General features: G+C 35.6%; 2 protein-coding genes and 2 long non-coding RNA genes across 5 annotated transcripts in view; all 4 read left to right on the top strand.

Annotated features, from left to right (window-relative positions):
• LOC108735351 (daple-like protein) overlaps window positions 1–17,456 on the top strand; it is a 32,768-nt gene extending 15,312 nt beyond the window's left edge. The window contains exons 4-8 of the mRNA XM_018467292.1: window positions 9,062–9,375; window positions 10,342–10,467; window positions 10,612–10,741; window positions 13,038–13,168; window positions 14,861–17,456. Of these exons, the coding sequence (XP_018322794.1) occupies window positions 9,062–9,375; window positions 10,342–10,467; window positions 10,612–10,741; window positions 13,038–13,168; window positions 14,861–17,257 (3,098 nt within the window). The 3' untranslated portion in view covers window positions 17,258–17,456. The remainder of the gene's footprint in view (window positions 1–9,061; window positions 9,376–10,341; window positions 10,468–10,611; window positions 10,742–13,037; window positions 13,169–14,860) is intronic.
• The window catches only part of LOC112906455, a 124,649-nt gene that overhangs the window by 41,955 nt on the left and 54,959 nt on the right, over window positions 1–27,735 (top strand). The gene's annotated exons all lie outside the window — the stretch shown is intronic.
• On the top strand, window positions 631–3,454 carry LOC112906454. Its single transcript, XR_003232366.1, has 3 exons — window positions 631–752; window positions 897–1,026; window positions 3,323–3,454. It is a non-coding gene; the product is annotated as an uncharacterized LOC112906454 (long non-coding RNA).
• On the top strand, window positions 4,174–8,501 carry LOC108735353. 2 transcript variants are annotated; one of them, XM_018467293.1, is made up of 2 exons: window positions 4,174–4,325; window positions 6,018–8,501. In XM_018467293.1, exon 2 carries the CDS (start codon window positions 6,186–6,188, stop codon window positions 8,412–8,414), a length of 2,229 nt encoding a protein of 742 aa, XP_018322795.1. In that variant the 5' UTR covers window positions 4,174–4,325; window positions 6,018–6,185; the 3' UTR covers window positions 8,415–8,501. The 2 variants fall into 2 exon arrangements, with proteins under 2 accessions (XP_018322795.1, XP_018322796.1); XM_018467294.1 differs by having other exon boundaries at window positions 4,174–4,352.

Raw genomic sequence — 27,735 nt, 5'->3', positions numbered from 1 at the left:
AAATAAATAACCAAAAAATTAAACTTAAGTACCTGCATTAAAATCTCATCACGCCATAACACAATAGTAAACGCCTTAACCACCATATTTGAAACCCCATAACGCCATAGCCCAAATGGTTTGAACCTTATAACACCATATACTAAGCAATTTAAACTCCACAATTCTATAATTTGTAATCATACGTGAAATATCTTTCAACGGAGAATAAAACAAAAGTTTCTAATAAATGTGGACTACATAACTTGATAATAACCTAGTTTTGTTTATTAAATATAAGAATATCCTCTCACATGAAACCTAACCTAACCTAACCTAACTTAACACAACCTAGCTTTTATTTCTAAAATGCAAGAAGATCCTCTCACATGAAATCTAACGTAACCTAACATAACCTAGCGTTTATTTCTTAAATGTAAGAAGATTCTTTTACATGAAATTTGATTACAAAATTATTTTTTTTTAATTCTTCGGCTTGGTCATTAATTTTTGTTTGGCCGTTTTGGCTTCCTACTTTCACTTGTTCCTTGTGGTAGTCAGTCAGGCCAGTCCGGCCATGTTCAGTACTTAATAACTGTGATACCATTCTTCCCAAATATTTATAGTGACAAATCATTTTTATTTAGAAAGGAGGTTTGGCAAGTGAATTGGAAGAACAGCTACAAGCGTTAGGAAATAAGTTGAGAAAAGAAAATACGGAAAAAGGGAAGCTAGAAATTGAATTATCCCTTCGATCGTCAAGTGAATACAAGGTAAACGAGTAAATAATAAAAAGATAAAATACCCTGTGAGATTTATAAATAAATTGCAATCACGTAATACTTTAACGTAAGGTACTTACGTGTAGAAAAAGTTAAAACTAAATTAATGGTTTTAAGCTTTAACTTGTTCTACAGATCGATGTAAGTCAGAGATTCAACGAAAAATCATTAAAATTAAGTGAAAATGAGGAGAAAATAGTTTCAAATGCTCATCACAAATGGAAACTTAGAGCCGCTGAAACCGAATTTGATAAGAAGCTAGAAGGTAAAAATCCCACTTAGTTATAAGTAATTACCCATTTACCATACTTCCATTAAAATTCATTTACTTCTTACGAATAAGCTGAAATCGTTCAGTATACACTCTCCACGTATTTCCACTGAACGAGATTCCGTCAAACGTTATTGTTCAGTTAAAAATTGACTCCGTGGAGAATTTTGTGAAAAATTAACCATAAAAAGTATATCTTGTTATTTATGCAAATTAAACATAGCTAGTTAGTCATAATTTTGAATTCCTTCGCCTTTTCCATTTATAAAATACTGTCATCATCATAAGATCGTCAGTCCTAAGACTAGGTGGACACGCACCTCCACTCCTTCCTATCCTGAGCTAATCTTCGCATTTCCCTAAAAGTAGAACATCCCACATCCTTAACTATTTGCGAACAATAATTTAATCTAGATCTAACTCTACTCCTCTTGACTCCTGTTTCTGCCTGTAATACGTCTCTGTCAAGACCTTCATGTCTAAGAAGGTGTCCTGCTAACCTATCTCACCTATTTCTTATTGACTTCCATAGAGTCGTCTGTTCTTCTATTCTTTCTAATACCTCTTCATTTCTAACCTTTTCTACCCACGTTATCCTCATCATTCGCCTGTAACACCATATTTCGAACGCTTCTAACCTCTTCTTTTCCGCCGCGCTCACCGTCCATGTCTCAAACCCGTAAAGCGGCGCAGACCAAACTTATACCTTTAAAAATCTTGTTCGAATTTCTAAATTAATCGTTCGCGAGCGTGGAAGTGACTTTTTTTTATTGAAGGCGACTCGACCCTACACTATACTCTGCTTTATATCCCTACTACTCCTTGCGTCTTGACTTATCTAACTTCCTAGATACCTAAAATCAGCCACTTCTTCTAATATGTCGTCTCCTACCTTAAGATCCATCTTTCCCTACTTTTTCTTCCCTTGCATACCAGTTTTTTTTTTACTTTTATTTATGAACTATACTGTTTTGTCAATACCGCCCCCATGATTATGGCTATCTATAACTCCTCCTTGCTAAATACTAGTAATGGTATATCATCTGTAAATCTAAGCATACCATTCTTTTGCCCCTGTATATCTATCCGTACAGTTGTACTGTCTTTAGTGATGCTGATCGCGTCTTCGATGTATAGATTAAAAAGTAGCGGTGACAGTGTACATCCCTGTCTGACTCCCTTCGTAATTTTTACTTCCCCACGTTGCAGCCCTAGCTCTATCTGCCTGTTGCTCTTTATACAAACTAAGTATCACTCTTCTATCTTTGTAACTCATCCCTACATTTTTAAGTATATTTAACATCTTGTCCCATTTAACATCGTCAAAAGCTTTTTCTAAATTTACAAATACTATGTAGGCTCTCTTTCCTTTTTTTACCATTTTATTTATTGTTACCCGTAAAACTAGAATGGCCTCCCATTCTAGTTCTTCTAAACCCAAATTAATCTTCCCCTTATAGTTCTTCCACCCTTTTTCCGTCCTTCTCTGTACAATTCTAAATGTCCGGCAGCTATCTGCGCCTCTCTTTGTAGGTATGGTTACCAAGTTATGTTTGTAATCTTCTGGAACTTTCCCCGTCTCGTAAATGTGACTAACCAGCTTATACATATGATCTCTAGCCTCTTGTCCTGCATGTTTTAAAACTTCCGCCTGTATCTCATCTGTACCTGGCGCTTTATTATTTTTTTAAATTTTTTAGTGCTATATCGAACTCTTCTCTCATTATGGGATAACTTTGCTCATCTACCTCTACACTCGTGGCCTGCGTATAGGTTCTTTAAGTATTCTTTCCATCTGTCTGCCTTTTCCTCATTTTTAATCAAAATGATCCCTACCTCTTTTTTTATTTTATTACTGCTGTACCCTACTTCTCTAAAATTCCTTTTAATTGTATTATAAGCCTCGTCCGTTTTACCCACTTCGAACTTTTCTTCTACTTCTTTACACCTCATATCAATTCACTGTTCTGTAGCTTTTAATTTTCAATATTTTCTAATCAGCGTTTAAGTGTGGTGTTACATTGATAAACAGCAGAAGGAGGATAAAATTAGCCTGGCACTATATGTGGTTCTAAGGTCCTAACGCAGACGTTCATCCTCAATTCCTTCTGCGTAACAGGACCGTAACGTCGGGCTTCAAATTGCGTTAGTTACTTTATGGGCAACTCCCAACATACATTAATTCACTAAGTATACAAAAATTTTCCTACAGAACTAAAACGGATAATGGAAACAGTATAAACTATATTATCTTTTTGGGATTTATATACACATAGATAATTAATTTTAGAAATATTGGACCAGAAAGAAGAATACCTGCAGGACATAAAAGACCTTACAAAGATTGTCCGTGGGCAGGAATTACAAATTAAACACCTTCTGGTCATAATAGACAAACTGAGACCGCATATTGAATCGAAGGTATGCAATGGGTAACGGCCTAATGTGGTGCGTCAATTTTCGATTTATTTCCAATTGCAATCGTGAAGTAAAAGATTACAGTTTTATTTTTTTTACGATATTTAAAATTTGGTCTTACCTAATATACACATCTTTGCCGGTGGTAAGCTTCGTTTACTTTCTGTAGCGATGTGACCTTCAGTTTTACCGGCGCAAAGTAGAAAAGAACAGCACTGGNCGTATAGGTTCTTTAAGTATTCTTTCCATCTGTCTGCCTTTTCCTCATTTTTAATCAAAATGATCCCTACCTCTTTTTTTATTTTATTACTGCTGTACCCTACTTCTCTAAAATTCCTTTTAATTGTATTATAAGCCTCGTCCGTTTTACCCACTTCGAACTTTTCTTCTACTTCTTTACACCTCATATCAATTCACTGTTCTGTAGCTTTTAATTTTCAATATTTTCTAATCAGCGTTTAAGTGTGGTGTTACATTGATAAACAGCAGAAGGAGGATAAAATTAGCCTGGCACTATATGTGGTTCTAAGGTCCTAACGCAGACGTTCATCCTCAATTCCTTCTGCGTAACAGGACCGTAACGTCGGGCTTCAAATTGCGTTAGTTACTTTATGGGCAACTCCCAACATACATTAATTCACTAAGTATACAAAAATTTTCCTACAGAACTAAAACGGATAATGGAAACAGTATAAACTATATTATCTTTTTGGGATTTATATACACATAGATAATTAATTTTAGAAATATTGGACCAGAAAGAAGAATACCTGCAGGACATAAAAGACCTTACAAAGATTGTCCGTGGGCAGGAATTACAAATTAAACACCTTCTGGTCATAATAGACAAACTGAGACCGCATATTGAATCGAAGGTATGCAATGGGTAACGGCCTAATGTGGTGCGTCAATTTTCGATTTATTTCCAATTGCAATCGTGAAGTAAAAGATTACAGTTTTATTTTTTTTACGATATTTAAAATTTGGTCTTACCTAATATACACATCTTTGCCGGTGGTAAGCTTCGTTTACTTTCTGTAGCGATGTGACCTTCAGTTTTACCGGCGCAAAGTAGAAAAGAACAGCACTGGGCCAGAAAAGGAAGGAGACAACTCTCGGCCAAACTCTTAACCGGTGAGGTGCGTATAATCTGTACAGTACTGCACGGAAAAGTTGACCATTTTATCCACTACACTTGCATTGCTCAAATGTGCTGTTATTGGTATCATTTACTACTTAAAATATCAACGCGATGTTTATTTATATTTGAAGACATATTAAAGGCTTTAACGCTTGTTTTCGATTCGTACTACTATTCATGATTGAACAAAACTTTTGGCAGGTACTGTATGAAAAAGTAAGGTTAAAGAACAAGAGTCGAGAGTATAATGAGCTTTTTTCTCCTTACCTACGATTTTGCCCAGCGCGCATCCAAGACATTGGAAGGGGCACATCGCAAGAGAAAGTAAATGAAGTATAATGTGCAGATTCAGAGAATTACATATGGTGATGCAGTGAGTAAGTTACTGACGCGATTGACGTGTTAAGCGTGCGCAATAGCATTCTCTATCATACCAGGCGACATTCGACGACCTTCCTCTGCTACTCTATTTTAATACGTCTATTGCTAAGACACACATGTTCGACTTGAAAAGTACATCAGTAATATCTGACCACCAATAATGGTAATTTTCAAGTACTGTGGCATATTTCACATCAAGGCGTATTTACCCATATTACAGAAAAGTCTGCAAGTAAATACATATACGTTTGTATTTATACTATGTTTACAGTGAAACTTCTTTGGGCATAATATATAAAAATGTTGCCCGTTGTCAGAATTCTTAATAACTCGTCCTAATTTCCACAAAAAGATTTCGTTTATTTCATTTATGCCGGCTAGTAATAATGATGGACTGGTAGTCCACTCTAGTCGAATGGTTAGATGGTAGGGCGAAAGTGCTCTTCATCCTTCTTCTAAGAATCATGACAATAGGTAGATAGTGGTTGGAGAGAGACATATGACACGAGTAAAATGGGAACAGAGGGGAAATTAAATGTTATCTGTGAAAAAGAACACCCCAGGAGTTACCTAAATTACTCGTTCCGCCGCGCCTGCTGATTATATTACCTTTATGAACTGATTTTTTTATGTAATCGTGATGATTCTCGTTGAATGATTGATCACATGCAATACCACCGGCATTAGATGTAATATAACTATAGGCATTTTGTTTAAAGTTTTATATTCCTACTGCATATGACTAAACGTTATCCGATCTTTCGTCTTACTGTACGTAAATAAAATATAGATTGCGTAGGATGAAAATATAAAATTCTTAAAACTTTGCCTATATTAACAGCACAGTAATGAGAGTGCACAAAAACTAATGTAAGGAAGGGAACAACAAAAATATTAGTAACAGATCGTCTCATAACATAACAAAAGTAAGGTATTTCAAAAGTGCAAATACGAGATCATCATGAGAAAATTTCTTTAGAGTATTTTATTTATGATAATTATCTGTATTTATTTTTTACAACTTTACTGTTTCCATGTATCCAAGGAACAAGTAAACTGCAGTCTTCCGTTGGAATTCAAAGATTTAACACAAGTAGAAACTCAAACCAACGAACAGCCAGAAACAAAAGTTGAACTTAAAGAAGCGTATGTTCAAACTGTGGATCAGGATGTATCAACATCTAAACCAAGAAGTCCAGAAAATCGTTCAGAAATGCGTTCCGTAATTGATGTTCTCAGAGAATGTGCCGAAAATGTTAAAACGATCTTTAGAACTTCTTCTTCTGATTATTCATTACGCAGTAGCTTCAAAAGGCAACCTGAAATTCGATTTGCCACATACACAAGTGAAAAACTAGCTGATATTCCTGATAAATATATTGGGAGTAACAATACGACTTGTCTGGAGCAGCTACCGAAGGAGGAGGATTCTAAATCAGAAACTCTTCCGCATTCGAGCAACTGTCATCCCTTTTGTCCACTGATGAAACCACTTCAGTGTTTGCTTGGGTTGGCCAGACATAAATCAGAAAGCGTCATAACAGTAAGGAACAAGCAACAGGCCATCCTTGATAATATCGCCGCCAGTTTTAAATCCAATGCGAGGGCGGGGCTTCTACAACTGAAGGATTTACAAGACACAAGTAAACACATTACATTTGCTGCGGAAATCCATGAAACATTTCCTATACCGGATACGGATAATTCTCCAGATACGTCAGAAGGAAAAAGCTGCGGATCTTCTAAAAAGGAAGAGGAAGCAGACGCCAACGTAAATGCTACGGCAAAACAAGACACGGAGGGATCACAGTTTCTTTCGAGTTTGGATGTACTCTCTACGGTAAATGAGCAATCAAACGAAGAAAACTCATCTAAATCCACCAACAAACAAAATCGAACACCTTCTACCAATGATTCCAAAAAGTGTGAAGATGACAGTATAGAAGAGTCTTCCGGAAAGAATAAATCTAACTTTTCTAAGAAATCAGATAGATCGTCAAGTGGGTTTGTCAAGAGTCAACCAAAAAGTACAACTTCACAACAGCAATCTTCAAAATCTGCAAAAAGCTTTAAACAACAGAAACAATCTGGTTTACCAGAGAATGAGAAAAAATCTTGTAACTCTTCCACAACTGTTCGAAAAAAATCGGAAATAAACGCGTACGATATTCCTAAGTCGGAAAAATCATTCTGTTCCAAAAAACAAGAATACATAGTTAACTATTTCACTAATGTCAAACCAAAATCAGAAATACCTTTGGAAGATAAAGACCAGAAGTCTGAGAAATCAGCCTCCAACAAAGGCCATAGGTCAGAAAAGTCTGTTTCATCTGCTACACAGAAGTCAAAGACACTTCACAGTGACATCAGCATAAAAGAGGAAACGAACTACAATTCTCAGGTACAATCTCATAGGACCTCCATCGCATGCTTTCAGAAGTATGAAAAGGAACCTGACAATTCCACAACTTCTTCTAATAATGTGAAGACAACGAGTATTGTGGACGAAATCTTACAGAAAGAAATGAATATTATAAAAAAAGAACTGGAAGTCCTCGCCCGTAAATTTAATTGGAAGTCAGGAAAACCCTTGACAGAGGACAAACAAAAGTCAGAAAACTCATTGTCTACAAATGCTCCTCTCGATTCTTTAAAATCAATAAGTAATTGTCCAAGAAACTCCGAATTATCCCTTACCGACAGTGAACAAAAAACAGAAAAAAATATCGAACAACTAACTGAGAGGTCCTTTACAAGGGACGAAAGAGAATCTGAACCCGTAACGGCTGCTAAGGAACAGTTGCAGGTGAATGAAAACTGCTTAAATTTGATTAAAGATTGTTCGCCTAAACATGTAATATCAACCAAATGCAACAGCAGTCCGACAACGACCACATTGAAAGTAGAAATGACTGATACCGAAGGTAAACTTCATCAGATCAACGCAACATTTGAGAGTTCTGACGAACTTCAAGGAATCATAGAGATTGACGACAACTCTGTTGTCCATGTGAAATTGCTGTGTGGTAACGTGTTTCAGCAAAGTGCGATCGGTATTGAAAAAATTTCCGATGATATTGTACAAAATTACGAAATTAAACCATACGGTGAAACGTCGAACGAATCGTGCATAGAGTCCGGTAAGGAAACATTCCAGGAATGTAACATATCTGGGGTTAAAGTTTGTAAAAAGAAAGGAGCTATTGCAGCCAAAGCCTTCTCCGTTACGTCTGTCGTCACTGAAATACCCATGGTCAGAAGTACGAGCAGTCTTGGTATGTGTGCAGAAATGACTGACAAATTAAAGGCAATTGTCACGGAAATGGATAAGAAACTGGAGACGCCGGAAGGAAAGAAAGAAGTACTCGATTCTCTCAGATCATTGTGCAGATTACCTTCATATGAAGATGCAAGTCGTGCAAACAGCTGTTCAGAATGTTAAAGAGTTTTAAATTACTTCAATTAAACTATTAATATCTATAATATTGACGTACGTTACTTATTACATCTTACGTTAAATAAATTTGTTGCCAGTATNTCATAACGTCGTCAGTTCTAAGACTAGGAGGACACGTACCATATCCATATATTTAAATGGACCTTGTAGCATACGTAATCCTAAAATGTAGCATCGTACTATAGATGGCGTTTATCGCGCCATTTGTAGTATCTTCTAAAACGCGCTGTTAAGACAGCAGGTAAAAGTTGGTCTGTGTTCTGTCGGAGCTGTCTGCGACGCGCTGATGAGATCCTAAAAGATCGAAATCGCGATCCGCGTCTGGCAGTTTCGACGGAATACAGACCACTTCGAATTATTTTATTCGATTATTGTAACGTGCTACGCCAGGATTCGTTTCAGCAAGTAAATATCCATATATTTAAATGGACCATGTTGGAACATACGCAATCCTAAAATGTAGCATCGTACTACAGATGGCGTTTACCGCGCCATTTGTAGTATTTTCTTTACTTTTATTTATTTTCATACAGTACTGTTTCGTCAGTACCGCTTCCATTTTATTTAAAGTTATCTCTAAGTTCATAGCCAATAATAAAAATATGTCATTTTTCGAAATGTCGTGCATTTAGACGAATACTTGGAGAGACAACTAGACACTGCCAACTCCGATGGTCTTGCTCTGTTAACAATTATTCACAAACAGAAGGCCAAATACACCCAAGAACTTCATGCACTTTTCCTGGCAAACAGACAGTTAACAGAAGAAGTCGAGCAATTGCAGAAAGCCGTCGATGAAAGAGAAGCACTTTTACATAAATTCATGTACCAGAAACATTCCACTTTGAATAGTGTTAAATCTGAAGCGAAAACCGATGTAACTTTAAGTGACACGAACGTATTCAATTCTCAGAAATCTAAAAGTGGATTGGTCCGACGTAAAAAGGTATTTAATTGTATAAATAATTCGCACAATTAATTGGAAATGAGTAGGGAAAGACAGTATACTATTTTCCAATTTCTTGTAAAAGAATCTGTAGGTTTCGAAATGCACACAAAATATGGATAAATATCAATAGAAAACAGCAATGTGCTGCTGGTTTTCAGACTGACCGTTGCTTAGAGATTTTCTTCTGGACTTCGCCAGCATGACGGTGACTGTTGTGATCATTGATTCAGCCCAGACCGCCAATTGCTTGTGTCGACGAAATGTCGAGAAGAAAACTGCAGATGACGGTCAACAAGCCCGAAAACCAGTAGCATATCAAACAACAACCGCAAAAGCCAAATAAATAACCAAAAAATTAAACTTAAGTACCTGCATTAAAATCTCATCACGCCATAACACAATAGTAAACGCCTTAACCACCATATTTGAAACCCCATAACGCCATAGCCCAAATGGTTTGAACCTTATAACACCATATACTAAGCAATTTAAACTCCACAATTCTATAATTTGTAATCATACGTGAAATATCTTTCAACGGAGAATAAAACAAAAGTTTCTAATAAATGTGGACTACATAACTTGATAATAACCTAGTTTTGTTTATTAAATATAAGAATATCCTCTCACATGAAACCTAACCTAACCTAACCTAACTTAACACAACCTAGCTTTTATTTCTAAAATGCAAGAAGATCCTCTCACATGAAATCTAACGTAACCTAACATAACCTAGCGTTTATTTCTTAAATGTAAGAAGATTCTTTTACATGAAATTTGATTACAAAATTATTTTTTTTTAATTCTTCGGCTTGGTCATTAATTTTTGTTTGGCCGTTTTGGCTTCCTACTTTCACTTGTTCCTTGTGGTAGTCAGTCAGGCCAGTCCGGCCATGTTCAGTACTTAATAACTGTGATACCATTCTTCCCAAATATTTATAGTGACAAATCATTTTTATTTAGAAAGGAGGTTTGGCAAGTGAATTGGAAGAACAGCTACAAGCGTTAGGAAATAAGTTGAGAAAAGAAAATACGGAAAAAGGGAAGCTAGAAATTGAATTATCCCTTCGATCGTCAAGTGAATACAAGGTAAACGAGTAAATAATAAAAAGATAAAATACCCTGTGAGATTTATAAATAAATTGCAATCACGTAATACTTTAACGTAAGGTACTTACGTGTAGAAAAAGTTAAAACTAAATTAATGGTTTTAAGCTTTAACTTGTTCTACAGATCGATGTAAGTCAGAGATTCAACGAAAAATCATTAAAATTAAGTGAAAATGAGGAGAAAATAGTTTCAAATGCTCATCACAAATGGAAACTTAGAGCCGCTGAAACCGAATTTGATAAGAAGCTAGAAGGTAAAAATCCCACTTAGTTATAAGTAATTACCCATTTACCATACTTCCATTAAAATTCATTTACTTCTTACGAATAAGCTGAAATCGTTCAGTATACACTCTCCACGTATTTCCACTGAACGAGATTCCGTCAAACGTTATTGTTCAGTTAAAAATTGACTCCGTGGAGAATTTTGTGAAAAATTAACCATAAAAAGTATATCTTGTTATTTATGCAAATTAAACATAGCTAGTTAGTCATAATTTTGAATTCCTTCGCCTTTTCCATTTATAAAATACTGTCATCATCATAAGATCGTCAGTCCTAAGACTAGGTGGACACGCACCTCCACTCCTTCCTATCCTGAGCTAATCTTCGCATTTCCCTAAAAGTAGAACATCCCACATCCTTAACTATTTGCGAACAATAATTTAATCTAGATCTAACTCTACTCCTCTTGACTCCTGTTTCTGCCTGTAATACGTCTCTGTCAAGACCTTCATGTCTAAGAAGGTGTCCTGCTAACCTATCTCACCTATTTCTTATTGACTTCCATAGAGTCGTCTGTTCTTCTATTCTTTCTAATACCTCTTCATTTCTAACCTTTTCTACCCACGTTATCCTCATCATTCGCCTGTAACACCATATTTCGAACGCTTCTAACCTCTTCTTTTCCGCCGCGCTCACCGTCCATGTCTCAAACCCGTAAAGCGGCGCAGACCAAACTTATACCTTTAAAAATCTTGTTCGAATTTCTAAATTAATCGTTCGCGAGCGTGGAAGTGACTTTTTTTTATTGAAGGCGACTCGACCCTACACTATACTCTGCTTTATATCCCTACTACTCCTTGCGTCTTGACTTATCTAACTTCCTAGATACCTAAAATCAGCCACTTCTTCTAATATGTCGTCTCCTACCTTAAGATCCATCTTTCCCTACTTTTTCTTCCCTTGCATACCAGTTTTTTTTTTACTTTTATTTATGAACTATACTGTTTTGTCAATACCGCCCCCATGATTATGGCTATCTATAACTCCTCCTTGCTAAATACTAGTAATGGTATATCATCTGTAAATCTAAGCATACCATTCTTTTGCCCCTGTATATCTATCCGTACAGTTGTACTGTCTTTAGTGATGCTGATCGCGTCTTCGATGTATAGATTAAAAAGTAGCGGTGACAGTGTACATCCCTGTCTGACTCCCTTCGTAATTTTTACTTCCCCACGTTGCAGCCCTAGCTCTATCTGCCTGTTGCTCTTTATACAAACTAAGTATCACTCTTCTATCTTTGTAACTCATCCCTACATTTTTAAGTATATTTAACATCTTGTCCCATTTAACATCGTCAAAAGCTTTTTCTAAATTTACAAATACTATGTAGGCTCTCTTTCCTTTTTTTACCATTTTATTTATTGTTACCCGTAAAACTAGAATGGCCTCCCATTCTAGTTCTTCTAAACCCAAATTAATCTTCCCCTTATAGTTCTTCCACCCTTTTTCCGTCCTTCTCTGTACAATTCTAAATGTCCGGCAGCTATCTGCGCCTCTCTTTGTAGGTATGGTTACCAAGTTATGTTTGTAATCTTCTGGAACTTTCCCCGTCTCGTAAATGTGACTAACCAGCTTATACATATGATCTCTAGCCTCTTGTCCTGCATGTTTTAAAACTTCCGCCTGTATCTCATCTGTACCTGGCGCTTTATTATTTTTTTAAATTTTTTAGTGCTATATCGAACTCTTCTCTCATTATGGGATAACTTTGCTCATCTACCTCTACACTCGTGGCCTGCGTATAGGTTCTTTAAGTATTCTTTCCATCTGTCTGCCTTTTCCTCATTTTTAATCAAAATGATCCCTACCTCTTTTTTTATTTTATTACTGCTGTACCCTACTTCTCTAAAATTCCTTTTAATTGTATTATAAGCCTCGTCCGTTTTACCCACTTCGAACTTTTCTTCTACTTCTTTACACCTCATATCAATTCACTGTTCTGTAGCTTTTAATTTTCAATATTTTCTAATCAGCGTTTAAGTGTGGTGTTACATTGATAAACAGCAGAAGGAGGATAAAATTAGCCTGGCACTATATGTGGTTCTAAGGTCCTAACGCAGACGTTCATCCTCAATTCCTTCTGCGTAACAGGACCGTAACGTCGGGCTTCAAATTGCGTTAGTTACTTTATGGGCAACTCCCAACATACATTAATTCACTAAGTATACAAAAATTTTCCTACAGAACTAAAACGGATAATGGAAACAGTATAAACTATATTATCTTTTTGGGATTTATATACACATAGATAATTAATTTTAGAAATATTGGACCAGAAAGAAGAATACCTGCAGGACATAAAAGACCTTACAAAGATTGTCCGTGGGCAGGAATTACAAATTAAACACCTTCTGGTCATAATAGACAAACTGAGACCGCATATTGAATCGAAGGTATGCAATGGGTAACGGCCTAATGTGGTGCGTCAATTTTCGATTTATTTCCAATTGCAATCGTGAAGTAAAAGATTACAGTTTTATTTTTTTTACGATATTTAAAATTTGGTCTTACCTAATATACACATCTTTGCCGGTGGTAAGCTTCGTTTACTTTCTGTAGCGATGTGACCTTCAGTTTTACCGGCGCAAAGTAGAAAAGAACAGCACTGGGCCAGAAAAGGAAGGAGACAACTCTCGGCCAAACTCTTAACCGGTGAGGTGCGTATAATCTGTACAGTACTGCACGGAAAAGTTGACCATTTTATCCACTACACTTGCATTGCTCAAATGTGCTGTTATTGGTATCATTTACTACTTAAAATATCAACGCGATGTTTATTTATATTTGAAGACATATTAAAGGCTTTAACGCTTGTTTTCGATTCGTACTACTATTCATGATTGAACAAAACTTTTGGCAGGTACTGTATGAAAAAGTAAGGTTAAAGAACAAGAGTCGAGAGTATAATGAGCTTTTTTCTCCTTACCTACGATTTTGCCCAGCGCGCATCCAAGACATTGGAAGGGGCACATCGCAAGAGAAAGTAAATGAAGTATAATGTGCAGATTCAGAGAATTACATATGGTGATGCAGTGAGTAAGTTACTGACGCGATTGACGTGTTAAGCGTGCGCAATAGCATTCTCTATCATACCAGGCGACATTCGACGACCTTCCTCTGCTACTCTATTTTAATACGTCTATTGCTAAGACACACATGTTCGACTTGAAAAGTACATCAGTAATATCTGACCACCAATAATGGTAATTTTCAAGTACTGTGGCATATTTCACATCAAGGCGTATTTACCCATATTACAGAAAAGTCTGCAAGTAAATACATATACGTTTGTATTTATACTATGTTTACAGTGAAACTTCTTTGGGCATAATATATAAAAATGTTGCCCGTTGTCAGAATTCTTAATAACTCGTCCTAATTTCCACAAAAAGATTTCGTTTATTTCATTTATGCCGGCTAGTAATAATGATGGACTGGTAGTCCACTCTAGTCGAATGGTTAGATGGTAGGGCGAAAGTGCTCTTCATCCTTCTTCTAAGAATCATGACAATAGGTAGATAGTGGTTGGAGAGAGACATATGACACGAGTAAAATGGGAACAGAGGGGAAATTAAATGTTATCTGTGAAAAAGAACACCCCAGGAGTTACCTAAATTACTCGTTCCGCCGCGCCTGCTGATTATATTACCTTTATGAACTGATTTTTTTATGTAATCGTGATGATTCTCGTTGAATGATTGATCACATGCAATACCACCGGCATTAGATGTAATATAACTATAGGCATTTTGTTTAAAGTTTTATATTCCTACTGCATATGACTAAACGTTATCCGATCTTTCGTCTTACTGTACGTAAATAAAATATAGATTGCGTAGGATGAAAATATAAAATTCTTAAAACTTTGCCTATATTAACAGCACAGTAATGAGAGTGCACAAAAACTAATGTAAGGAAGGGAACAACAAAAATATTAGTAACAGATCGTCTCATAACATAACAAAAGTAAGGTATTTCAAAAGTGCAAATACGAGATCATCATGAGAAAATTTCTTTAGAGTATTTTATTTATGATAATTATCTGTATTTATTTTTTACAACTTTACTGTTTCCATGTATCCAAGGAACAAGTAAACTGCAGTCTTCCGTTGGAATTCAAAGATTTAACACAAGTAGAAACTCAAACCAACGAACAGCCAGAAACAAAAGTTGAACTTAAAGAAGCGTATGTTCAAACTGTGGATCAGGATGTATCAACATCTAAACCAAGAAGTCCAGAAAATCGTTCAGAAATGCGTTCCGTAATTGATGTTCTCAGAGAATGTGCCGAAAATGTTAAAACGATCTTTAGAACTTCTTCTTCTGATTATTCATTACGCAGTAGCTTCAAAAGGCAACCTGAAATTCGATTTGCCACATACACAAGTGAAAAACTAGCTGATATTCCTGATAAATATATTGGGAGTAACAATACGACTTGTCTGGAGCAGCTACCGAAGGAGGAGGATTCTAAATCAGAAACTCTTCCGCATTCGAGCAACTGTCATCCCTTTTGTCCACTGATGAAACCACTTCAGTGTTTGCTTGGGTTGGCCAGACATAAATCAGAAAGCGTCATAACAGTAAGGAACAAGCAACAGGCCATCCTTGATAATATCGCCGCCAGTTTTAAATCCAATGCGAGGGCGGGGCTTCTACAACTGAAGGATTTACAAGACACAAGTAAACACATTACATTTGCTGCGGAAATCCATGAAACATTTCCTATACCGGATACGGATAATTCTCCAGATACGTCAGAAGGAAAAAGCTGCGGATCTTCTAAAAAGGAAGAGGAAGCAGACGCCAACGTAAATGCTACGGCAAAACAAGACACGGAGGGATCACAGTTTCTTTCGAGTTTGGATGTACTCTCTACGGTAAATGAGCAATCAAACGAAGAAAACTCATCTAAATCCACCAACAAACAAAATCGAACACCTTCTACCAATGATTCCAAAAAGTGTGAAGATGACAGTATAGAAGAGTCTTCCGGAAAGAATAAATCTAACTTTTCTAAGAAATCAGATAGATCGTCAAGTGGGTTTGTCAAGAGTCAACCAAAAAGTACAACTTCACAACAGCAATCTTCAAAATCTGCAAAAAGCTTTAAACAACAGAAACAATCTGGTTTACCAGAGAATGAGAAAAAATCTTGTAACTCTTCCACAACTGTTCGAAAAAAATCGGAAATAAACGCGTACGATATTCCTAAGTCGGAAAAATCATTCTGTTCCAAAAAACAAGAATACATAGTTAACTATTTCACTAATGTCAAACCAAAATCAGAAATACCTTTGGAAGATAAAGACCAGAAGTCTGAGAAATCAGCCTCCAACAAAGGCCATAGGTCAGAAAAGTCTGTTTCATCTGCTACACAGAAGTCAAAGACACTTCACAGTGACATCAGCATAAAAGAGGAAACGAACTACAATTCTCAGGTACAATCTCATAGGACCTCCATCGCATGCTTTCAGAAGTATGAAAAGGAACCTGACAATTCCACAACTTCTTCTAATAATGTGAAGACAACGAGTATTGTGGACGAAATCTTACAGAAAGAAATGAATATTATAAAAAAAGAACTGGAAGTCCTCGCCCGTAAATTTAATTGGAAGTCAGGAAAACCCTTGACAGAGGACAAACAAAAGTCAGAAAACTCATTGTCTACAAATGCTCCTCTCGATTCTTTAAAATCAATAAGTAATTGTCCAAGAAACTCCGAATTATCCCTTACCGACAGTGAACAAAAAACAGAAAAAAATATCGAACAACTAACTGAGAGGTCCTTTACAAGGGACGAAAGAGAATCTGAACCCGTAACGGCTGCTAAGGAACAGTTGCAGGTGAATGAAAACTGCTTAAATTTGATTAAAGATTGTTCGCCTAAACATGTAATATCAACCAAATGCAACAGCAGTCCGACAACGACCACATTGAAAGTAGAAATGACTGATACCGAAGGTAAACTTCATCAGATCAACGCAACATTTGAGAGTTCTGACGAACTTCAAGGAATCATAGAGATTGACGACAACTCTGTTGTCCATGTGAAATTGCTGTGTGGTAACGTGTTTCAGCAAAGTGCGATCGGTATTGAAAAAATTTCCGATGATATTGTACAAAATTACGAAATTAAACCATACGGTGAAACGTCGAACGAATCGTGCATAGAGTCCGGTAAGGAAACATTCCAGGAATGTAACATATCTGGGGTTAAAGTTTGTAAAAAGAAAGGAGCTATTGCAGCCAAAGCCTTCTCCGTTACGTCTGTCGTCACTGAAATACCCATGGTCAGAAGTACGAGCAGTCTTGGTATGTGTGCAGAAATGACTGACAAATTAAAGGCAATTGTCACGGAAATGGATAAGAAACTGGAGACGCCGGAAGGAAAGAAAGAAGTACTCGATTCTCTCAGATCATTGTGCAGATTACCTTCATATGAAGATGCAAGTCGTGCAAACAGCTGTTCAGAATGTTAAAGAGTTTTAAATTACTTCAATTAAACTATTAATATCTATAATATTGACGTACGTTACTTATTACATCTTACGTTAAATAAATTTGTTGCCAGTATAAATTGTAAGTATGTACATTTAAAATTATCGTATGTTTGCAATAAAAATAATTTGACATGTACGCAACTGATAACTATGTTATTAAATAAACTTTTACATCATATATTATTAAAATTTCTTTCACACAAGCCAACAAAATAGGGGGTTAAAAGGAAAACCATGATAGGGTAGTCACTTCCGATGTAATTTCAGAATGCTAATTTCGAGGTATCACAACTTCACAAACAAAAAATGATGCAATTCTAGTCCTTTTTCAAAATATCTAATCCTGGAGATAAGAGGACAAAGACACTATACAGGGTGTTTCTTAAATAAGTAGCAAGTTTCGAAGGGGATATGTAATAGAAATCGCATGGTGAGTTCAGCAACGTGATTCATCATCATAAGGTCGTCAGTCTTAAGACTGGTTAGACACGTACCTCCACTCTTTCCTATCCTGAGCTAAACTTCGCATTTCCCTAAAACTAGAACAGCCCACATCCTTAACTTTTTGCGAACAGTAATCTAATCTAGGTCTACCTCTACCCCTCCTAACTCCTGTTTCTGCCTCTAATATATCTCTGACTAGACCTTCATGCCTGAGAAGGTGTCCTACCAACCTATCTCGCCTATTTTTTATTGACTTCCATGGAGTCCTGTGTTCTCCTATTCTTCCAATACCTCTTCATTTCTAACCTTTTCTACCCACGATATCCTCATCATCCGCCTATAGCAACGTGATTAAGGGCGAAAAAAATTTTAAGAAAATTAGTTGCAATTCCAAGCCGGCTCTGGGCGTAAATCGGTGACGTACAGAAAAATTGCGATGACAAGCAGTTACATCAACGGAGAATGTAGACAATGAATGTTGTGTTCTGTAAAGTAAATATTAACGGATTACTACTGCATACGCTCATTGCGATAGAAGTTAATCAAACAACTACTTTGGTTCATCGTTGATAGTATGCAGTACTATTTTTAGTTCACCTCGATATGGGATTACGAACACAAAAGAAAGAAAAAAATTAACGTTACGTCAACATTAATAGGTAAACTAATATCTTCTAGATAGGTAATTGTAATTTTATTAAATTTCCAAAGCACCATTGAGGTATTGTCATGGTGCATTACATTTTTTTACGAACGGTTCGCTATCTTTATGCTCCCATAAAAAAAATTAATTACACGATTAAACACACATACGAACGTATACTACAAAAAATATTTCTGAAAATGAGTCACATAAGAAAGTGTGGCATTTGGCATACGTACTTCATTTGCAGCGACTATACACGGTCGTGCCTGCTAAGGTACGGGACCCTTACGTCCAATCCTGCGTCTAGGAAACTCTTCGTCTACAAACTTACGGCATTGGTCAATGCAGTAATACTATTGTGCACTGACCTTTGACTCTGACGCACTAGGAATGATTTCATACATGCGTATAAGCCTACAGTTTTAAAAGAACAAATAATTACTCTAAACTGGCTTTAAAATAAACACTGTCAATCACACTTATTCTAATTTAACAAGTAACAAACAATGCATAAGTACAAAAATACAAAAGAAATACAACAAGGATGCAGCTAATTAGTAGCTGATTGAATGCAACGTTGCTATATCGTGATCCTACCAGGGCCGGACTAGCCCTTGACTGTACATTCAAATACGATTCTCTCGAAAACGGTGGACTTTCAGACCACAAAAATTTAGTTAATTGTCTTGTTTTATGGTGTCTTATAACCTCCTGTAAGTTTGCTATAACACCCTGTATAGTAAAGTATTTACAACCGTAGAAAGAAACATTGGCTCTGATGGTTGATATTTCAATTTTAATCATTTAGGTTGTAGCTAACTATTCTTCTCTGCTGCAATAAATGTATCAACTGTGTGGTAATTATAAGTGCAGGGTTATAACTGGAGAGTTGGGTTTTTTAACTGTTGTATGGAACGCGAAAAGTTCTATACATTTTGGCAAATTGGCTTCTCACGAACAAGCAGCTGAAACAAGAGCAGTTTTAGTGGCGTTCCACGATCATTAATCAACCCACAAAGGTTACATAGTCACAGACAAAATGCGAAAGGATGCGCTGGAAGCAGGTGTTCGAAATGGTTTTGCAGCTTTTACGGTTTGAAATGAATTACCTACCTGGCCATCCAGCTTATTAATTTACAATTGAGAAATTTGAGCCACATAAACCCAAATGAAATTGATTCATAATTAATTAATTACGCGGAAGCACGATTTGATGGGTTACTACATAGTACTACAGATTTCAGAACGTTGCTTTGAAATATATTCTGCTCAATTTTGTTCCTTATTTTTCGTCTAAATTACATTTTATGTTGGAACGAAGTTCCTCCTCGCAGGTTACGGCGAAAACAAGCGTTGCCAGATGAACTGCTTTTTATTCCCTACATGGAGAGAAAAATTTTACAAAAATTACTAGGCTCGCCACCCTCTAAGCCAATAATTAGAAATAATACTGATCAATAATAGGAGTTGTAGGTAGAGTTTGTTTTGAAACCAATTTACCGACGTTTCGCCCGTGCGAAACTTTTCCAAGGTACAGTTTTCTTAGTTAGGTGAAGATATCTAATCGATGTGAGTGTATAACTGTACACTCTATCTTAAAAATGGTTAAACGTTTAAATATATTTTTAGAACCAAATTTTTGTGGAGAATTTTGTTATACAATTGTCATAATAGATGCAAATGTCATTGAAACCATAGGATATTTGCCATTTTAGTGACCTTTGATCTTGAATATATTAAGACGCGGACACGATATTTTATGTGACTTTTGACACAACTTTTAGAATGCCTAAACAAAGGCTTTTACTATACAGTTTATTATCTCTCATTCCGAGGTCGATCCCTTTCTTCTGACTTAATTGACTGTACCAAAATCGCTACTTTTAAATATTTTTTTTTTTCTAAATTTATAATTCATTTTTGTCGAATAGTATAAGAAAGTTTGTCCCTATTGTGTGTCCAACGATACCAAACAGATTAGGGGAAAAAATATTCTCAACCCGTTGTTGAGAATCAAACCCCATTGGATTATTTTCAATTTAATGTTTAAAAAAACTATTAAATTAATATGAATCTCTTCATATTTATAAAAATGTCTCATTTATTTACTAATATTATACAATTTTAATAGATCACGCATTTATGCATTTTTCATCAATCCTTAATTGGAAGATTTACTGTACTTATAATCGATACATATGGATTATGAGTGTGTGACACACAACAAAAATTATGTTAGAATAAAAATCTGAAAATATTCCATCTATTATAATTTAGACTATCATTTATTCTTAAATACCACCCTACTGAGAAGCAACAAACAAATGTGAAAACGTTTGTTAATATGTTGTGCTAGTGGTAGGTATTTGTTTAAAGAAAATTGTATTCAGGTCGATGGACACGTCTCGCTAACTGCTCATGACAAGCAGATAATAAAGGGTGTCATATTTCCGCTTGGATCATTAGGCTTTTAAAATACATTAAGGTGACACGTACACTCTAAAGGAAATCAATCCTCTGTCGAAATCGCTTTTCCTCTTTCCTTGCCGTGGAAAGTGTATTCCGAGCAGATTAACCGCGAAAAATGGGAAAAATAAATTTTACAGAGGACGTTGACCTCAAACGATGATAGATTGTCAACTACTTCCTTGTATAAATTGGATTTTTAACTTCACTTCCTCTCGTTGTCGTTAAGGAATGACTATCGTTATTATTCGGAATTTTCAACGACGTGAATTCTCATGATTCAATATACTGTCACGTATTTAAACAACTTCTGGCATTATTACTATTTTTATTTATCTAATTGCTGTCTAATCAACACTTCTATTTTTAATTAGTTATTAATTCACCACATATTAACACTTTGTCACTTCTTCGCTCCTTCTTCTTCCCTTTGTATCGCCTCGAACTCGTTCTACTACTGACTCCACTCGATCTCGCGATAACTGTTTATAGAAGCTATTCGTGTTCTAGAATAATCTAGTATATGACTCCTAGAAACCTGATCTTCTTGACACTATGTATGTTGTGTTGCCTACATACATGTGACATCATCATCATCATAAGGTCGTCAGTCCTAAGAATTTAAATGTCACCAGCAGACTTTGGAATTTGAGAACCTGATGCACCTTCCTTGCTTGCTCTGAAGCGCTTAAACTCGTTTATCCAAAGTCGAAAAGTTTTATATTAGATAGGGCATAAGTCGTCCAATGAATTTCCTTTGCTGATTTCCCATTCAGAAAGAAGAACCGCATCGCATTACGACTTCCAATTTTATCTATTTCCAATATATATTTAAGCAACTGTCAGGCAACGAAAATTAGTCTTAAAGTGACTTAAAAGTTCCTATAGAAAGACAAATAGCTTCTCTCGTATAGGCCAAGTAAACTTCAAGTTTTCGGAAGGTCCGCGCCACCACCGGCAGTACCCTGCATTTTCAAGAGTCAACAAACGATAATGGCTTATGCTGTCAAGCAATAAAGGATCCTTTTTGAAATGCTTTCCAGGATCGCGTTTCCTTGTTTACTGCTTAAAAATACGATCAAAAACTGAGCTTGTTTCGTAACATTTCCAAGAAGAATCTGTTTTCGGCGAAAATCTATTTCTAAGGACTGAAAACTTTTGATAAATTTTCTCATTTTAGTGACGAGTCAAAAATATTCTTCGAGATACTCCTGGTGCTTGTTTTCTCATTCCAGTGTTGTTATTGAATATTTCTATCATATATAGGGGCAGTTTCTCGTGGGTATTCTGATTTTCTGACCCTCGAAAACAAAAACTGTACATTTTTGTACATTTCGTTGGTTCCCAGGATTTGTCAATTTCATTAAAATTAAAAAAAAACCAGCAAAGACTGACTGGCAATCCATTTCTTTCGTATGGCTTGTTTGAGATGATAAAAACTTGGGTGAAGACTACTAACACTTTATGAATTCCCTCCTCATTTTTTTTCTTCAATTACTACTTTAACCGAACATGTCAATGAATAACACTATAAAGAAATATTCACAAAAATTCGTGTGCTTTTGACAGATGCAACCGACACTTTGACCATCAGTTAAAACATTTCTGGCTACAGAACAGAAATAAGTGAGCTTCTTTGAAGGGAGCAAACTGGACGCAATAAGCAATAGCATGGTGTATTCAGTAGAATGATTAAGAACAAAACATTTTTTAAGATAATTACAATAATTTACAATGTGAAGCCGGTCCTGCGCGTGAATTGGCAACGTAGACATCTCCGAATAGTCTACTACAATAAAAACTTTGCAGCTGCATCGACAGAAAATGTAAGCATTGCCGATTATATCAAACTTTTAAAATAAACATAAACGATATAGTACACATACTGTTTAGACTAAGTAAATTATTAAATAAGTACAAAAAATTGTAATTTTATTAAGACAAATTTCCACATCACCATTGAAGTATTGCCAAGGCGTGTTACCCTTTTTTAATGGTAGTTGTAAGTAAAGACACCAAAAAGTCAAACAAAACACACTGTTGCATGAGAGTAGGTAAAGCTATTTCGCGTATACTATTTTGGTGACTATCTTCTTTGAAATCAAGGATTACGGCGATAAGGTTCAAACCCATAAATAAATATCATGTCACATTATTGTAACAACAACTGTTCTACAGTGACATACTGACCTACACTAATGATTGATGTTGTATTAATGAATTATTTTATCGAACTGCACGTCTATTGTACCAGCTGACTGCTATTGAGTGCGACGTTGCGGGTCGTATTTCTATACCAGGGCCGAAATTGAATTTACGTGTACTTTCAACTACGTTTTTCTCGAAGACAGTGAACTTTCGGACATACAAACATTTACTTAATTTTCTTGTTTTAAAGTGCTCTGTCACCTCCTGAAAACTCCGCACTTGTTTCTGTTACATGAACCTGTCTCTCATGCCATAATTCGTTCTAATTATCCAATTTCGGGTTATGTTTACCGAACATTTGAGGGCGTTCGAAGCGCAAAAGGTACGCGCGTTTATTTATTGAACTCTGACGATAAAATAATTTTCGATGTTCATGCAGTCCACTAACTGAAAACCCTTTGTTTATACTGCACGGGAGAGATCTCGCTGCGTCTGCAACCCCAGATAAAACTGGCCGTAGCCGGAGGGACGATTTTTCATCACAACCGGGGTATAAATTATTTAGGCGGACGGGCGGGCGGCACGAAGCGACGTGCTGACGATCGTATACAAGAACAGAGACGCGAGGGTCGATTTCCACTATGACTCATTCGGAATAATAAACACTGCACCTTTCGATCATTAATAATCGAATTATTTGTCCTACGCAATATAGGGAAATTATTAACCTGTTTGTCATACCGTGTGCTCACAAAAAGTAGTCAAACATTTTATGCACATGTGTGGGTAGGTGGTGGTTTCGGTTTTGACAATTTTTGGGAACATAAGGTTTGAAATTAATAAAAAAACATCCAACAAGAAGATTCAAATATCTAACTCAACATTAACCTCTGTCAAACTAAGTTTGCTATCTGAATAATGTGGGATTTTCAGCATAAAACAGTAAGTTAAAAGTACTTGATAGACTTCAAATCTATAGTAGTTAACTATTAACTTAACAACTAGATAAAAACGATTTTGTTTTTCAAAATGGAAATTGGAGAAGAATTTACTGATTATAAGGTTCTTATTGTATTATATAACTCTATTGTAAAATCTATATTAATGTATGCTTCAGTAATATGGTCGCCTTATATAATATCTACTCTGATAAAATTGAAAGTGTTCAACATAAATTTCTTAGAGCTATGTCCTATAAGATTGGTAAACCTATCAATTTTGATGAATATGACTTTACGGATATTGCTACTTTTTTGGGCATATTTTCATTAAAGGCTCATAGGTGTTATCAGGATATACTTCTACTATATAAAGTAATATATATACTATTATATATATTAACTCAGAGTACCTCTTAGCACGTATAGATTTAAACTCACAGATTCTAGATTTGCGTCATCAACGTCCTTTTAATGTTAAATTTGATAAAAGTAATTATTTTGAGAAATCTTGTTTATATAGAGCCACAAAATTTATTAATAATAATTTAGATCTAGTAAACATACTTGACCAAAAAATTGATAAATTTAAAACTGAGGTTAAACTAAAAGTTTCCTCATTTGAATAATTCTGTATATCAGTTTACTTACTCTAATTTTTTATTTTATTTACATAGTCAAAATTTATTTTGCTATAATAGCGAAAGTTTTATGATAAATTTATTATAAAGTTGATATTTTTAAATACCTGTATATATTTCCTAAACTAAAAAAAAAAATGAGTTAAATGATTAACAATTTACTTTCAATTCAGATATTATATCAAATTACAAACAGTAATCGTATACCAATTAAAGTATAGCCATTAATAATTCAAAAAATAATATAGTACGCTTCAAACTGTTTTAATTGGAAATACTCACTACACTCTAAAAAGATTTTCTTTAAATTTTTTGATAGCCCTGTTTGAACATGGCAGATACGAGGTCTGTTCAAAAAGTATCGCGAATTTTGTATTTCTTCAAAAATTATTTATTTATTCATGAATATCTATTCTGTCCCCTTCAAAGTAATCCTCGCCAGATATTATACACTTGTGCCAAGGTTTTTTCCAAGCCTCGAAGTACTTCAAAAAATATTTTTTTTTGTGATTTTGTTTAGCTCCTCCTTTAATTTCGGGAACAAAAAGCCACAAGGGGGCAGATCTGGGAAATATGGTGGCTGCGGCATTATTAGTGTGTTGTTTTCAGCCAAAAATTCGAGCACACAAGCAACGTTTTCATGTGAACAGGGGCGTTGTCATGGCGCAAAAGCCAATTTTTGTTCTCCCACAAATCCGAACGTTTCTGGCGGATTGCTTCGTGCAAATTGCGCATAACTTGCAGGTAATATTTTTTATTGACCGTTCTACCCTGTGGCATGAACTCGTGGTGTACCACGCCCCTGCAATCGAAAACTGTAAGCAAATCCTTCACATTCGGCCTAACTTGGCGCTCTTTTTTCGGTCTTGGCTCGTGCAGCAGCTTCCATTGGGATGATTGAGCTTTGGTTTCCACTTCATAACTATAAACCTATAATTTGTCACCGGTTATGATTCACTGAGTCCAACAGCTAAGGAGCAATGTTAATACGATGCTGTTTTTGGTTGAAATTGAGCAATAGTGGTACGAATTTCGCGGCAACTCATCTCCTGTCCAAATCAGTGGTAAAATCGAATCGGAGGAGCCAACAAAAAAAAAACGAAAATCGAATATATACGAAACCAGCGGAAATTCAAAATTCGCGATACATTTTGAACGAATCTCGTATAGGGGTAATTTAATTTTTTCGTAAACTATTTTTGCAAACTATTTTCGATACAATTCTCGTCGGAGATACTGCACGTAACTAAGTTTTTCATCAATAGTTTCGAAATTAGACTGGGATGCGCAAACTTGCAAGTTAATCTCCTAATTTCAGTAAAATGCAATTCATGAGATGAAAGAAATAATATCAAAATAATTGCGTCAATACGTAACACTGTATGATTTCATTAAAAATATTACTGGTCCGAGTTTTTGATAAATTGTTCCATCAACGCTAAAAAAGGGAACAGTAAATATAGAAGTCATGCCAACTTCTTTTTCTGTATAATATCTACTCATATAATAATGATGATGTCGCAGGTAGTTAACTTTAACTACTAAAACATATTTTTATTTGAAAAAAGTTTAATTTCAGATTTTTATCTAAAAAAACTAGCTTCGTCAGGAATCATCATCATCATAGGGCGTCGTTGGACACGTACCTCCACTCTTTGATATCCTGAGCATTTCCCTAAAACTAGAAGAACCTACATCCTTAACTATTTGTGAACAGTAATCTAACCTAGGTCTACCTCTACCCCTCCTAACTCCTGTTTCTGCCTCTAATATGTCTCTGACTAGACCTTCATGCCTGAAAAGGTGTCCTACCAACCTATCTCGCCTATTTTTTATTGACTTCCATACAGTCCTCTGTCCTCCTATTCTTTCTAATACCTCTTCATGTCTAACCTTTTCTACCCACGTATCCTCATCATAACACCACATTTCGAAGGCTTCTAACCTTTTCTCTTCCGCCGCGCCTACTGTCCATGTTTCGCACCCGTACAACGCCGCGCTCCAAACATATACCTTTAACAACCAACGACCCTGTGCTATTCTCTGCTTTATATCCCTACTACTCCTTCCGTCCTGACTTATCTGACTTCCTAGATATCTAAAATCAGCCACTTCTTCTAATTTTTCGTCTCCTATCTTTATATTCGCTCTTTCCCTACTTTTTCTTCCCTTGCATACCAGTATTTTTGTTTTACTTTTATTTATTTTCATACAGTACTGATCTGTCAGTCTATCTCTAGGTCCTCCTTACTAGATGCTAATACTGCTATATCATCTGCAAATCTAAGCATTCTAATTTTTTGCCCCTGTATATCTATCCCTACAGTTGTACTGTCATTAATGATGTTGATGGCGTCTTCGATGTATAGATTAAAAAGTAGCTGTGACTGTGTGCATCGCTGTCTGACTCCCTTTCTAACAGAATAATACGTATTTCGGATGAAAATAAAATAAAAACTCAGCAAGTAAACAAATAACTTCTTATTAGATGAGTCAGTGTAGTTGTATTCGAATAAAATCTCTCTATTCTTAGTTGCCTGACTACGACGAAGACAAGGACAAGGAAAGGTAACGATTTTAATACTTTATATATGTGGATAAAGACGTAGTCTAGAAAATCTTGACTGTCCTACTTCAGTTGTAATATAAGGACTACCGAGAAAAATGAACGATATCATTTTAAGAAATATTATTTCGTAAAAATTACTTTGGTCTTTATTCTTACTTTCCGAGTACGATTTGTTACTAAAGGGATGCTGCTAAAAAATTAAATAAAATTCCATTTCTAATTGCTAACCTGTAAAGCAAACTAATTAGTGTCGGATACCTCAGAATTTTTCAGCAAACTGGGTGTTGTCTTTTCATTATTGTTAATTTTATCTAAAAATATCACCATCGTGAATTTTTCTTAGACAAAGAGATTCTTTCCGTGAAACACCTGCGTCTAATTTCCAAAACTTCTAGAAATGCAAATCTACCTGAAACTACTAATGTAAACTTAATAAATAATTCGATAAGCACACCCTGATAACAGTTCAAATAAAACTAAAATATAATCTATGTATATAAAAGAAAGTCGTGTTAGTTACACTATTTATTACTCAAGAACGGCAGAACCGATTTGGCTGAAAATTGGCGGGGACGTAGCTTATAACCAGGAGACGGACATGGGAT

Source organism: Agrilus planipennis, unplaced genomic scaffold (genome assembly GCF_000699045.2).
Source record: "Agrilus planipennis isolate EAB-ADULT unplaced genomic scaffold, Apla_2.0 scaffold70, whole genome shotgun sequence".
Taxonomy (NCBI): Eukaryota; Metazoa; Arthropoda; class Insecta; order Coleoptera; family Buprestidae; genus Agrilus; species Agrilus planipennis.
The sequence above is the reverse complement of the archived record's forward strand: the minus strand, read 5'-3'. Positions and strand labels throughout refer to the sequence as shown.

Bases quoted from the DNA above. Each gene is read 5' to 3' on its own strand.
- LOC108735353 (XM_018467293.1), top strand. From the start codon at position 6,186: ATGCGTTCCGTAATTGATGTTCTCAGAGAATGTGCCGAAAATGTTAAA.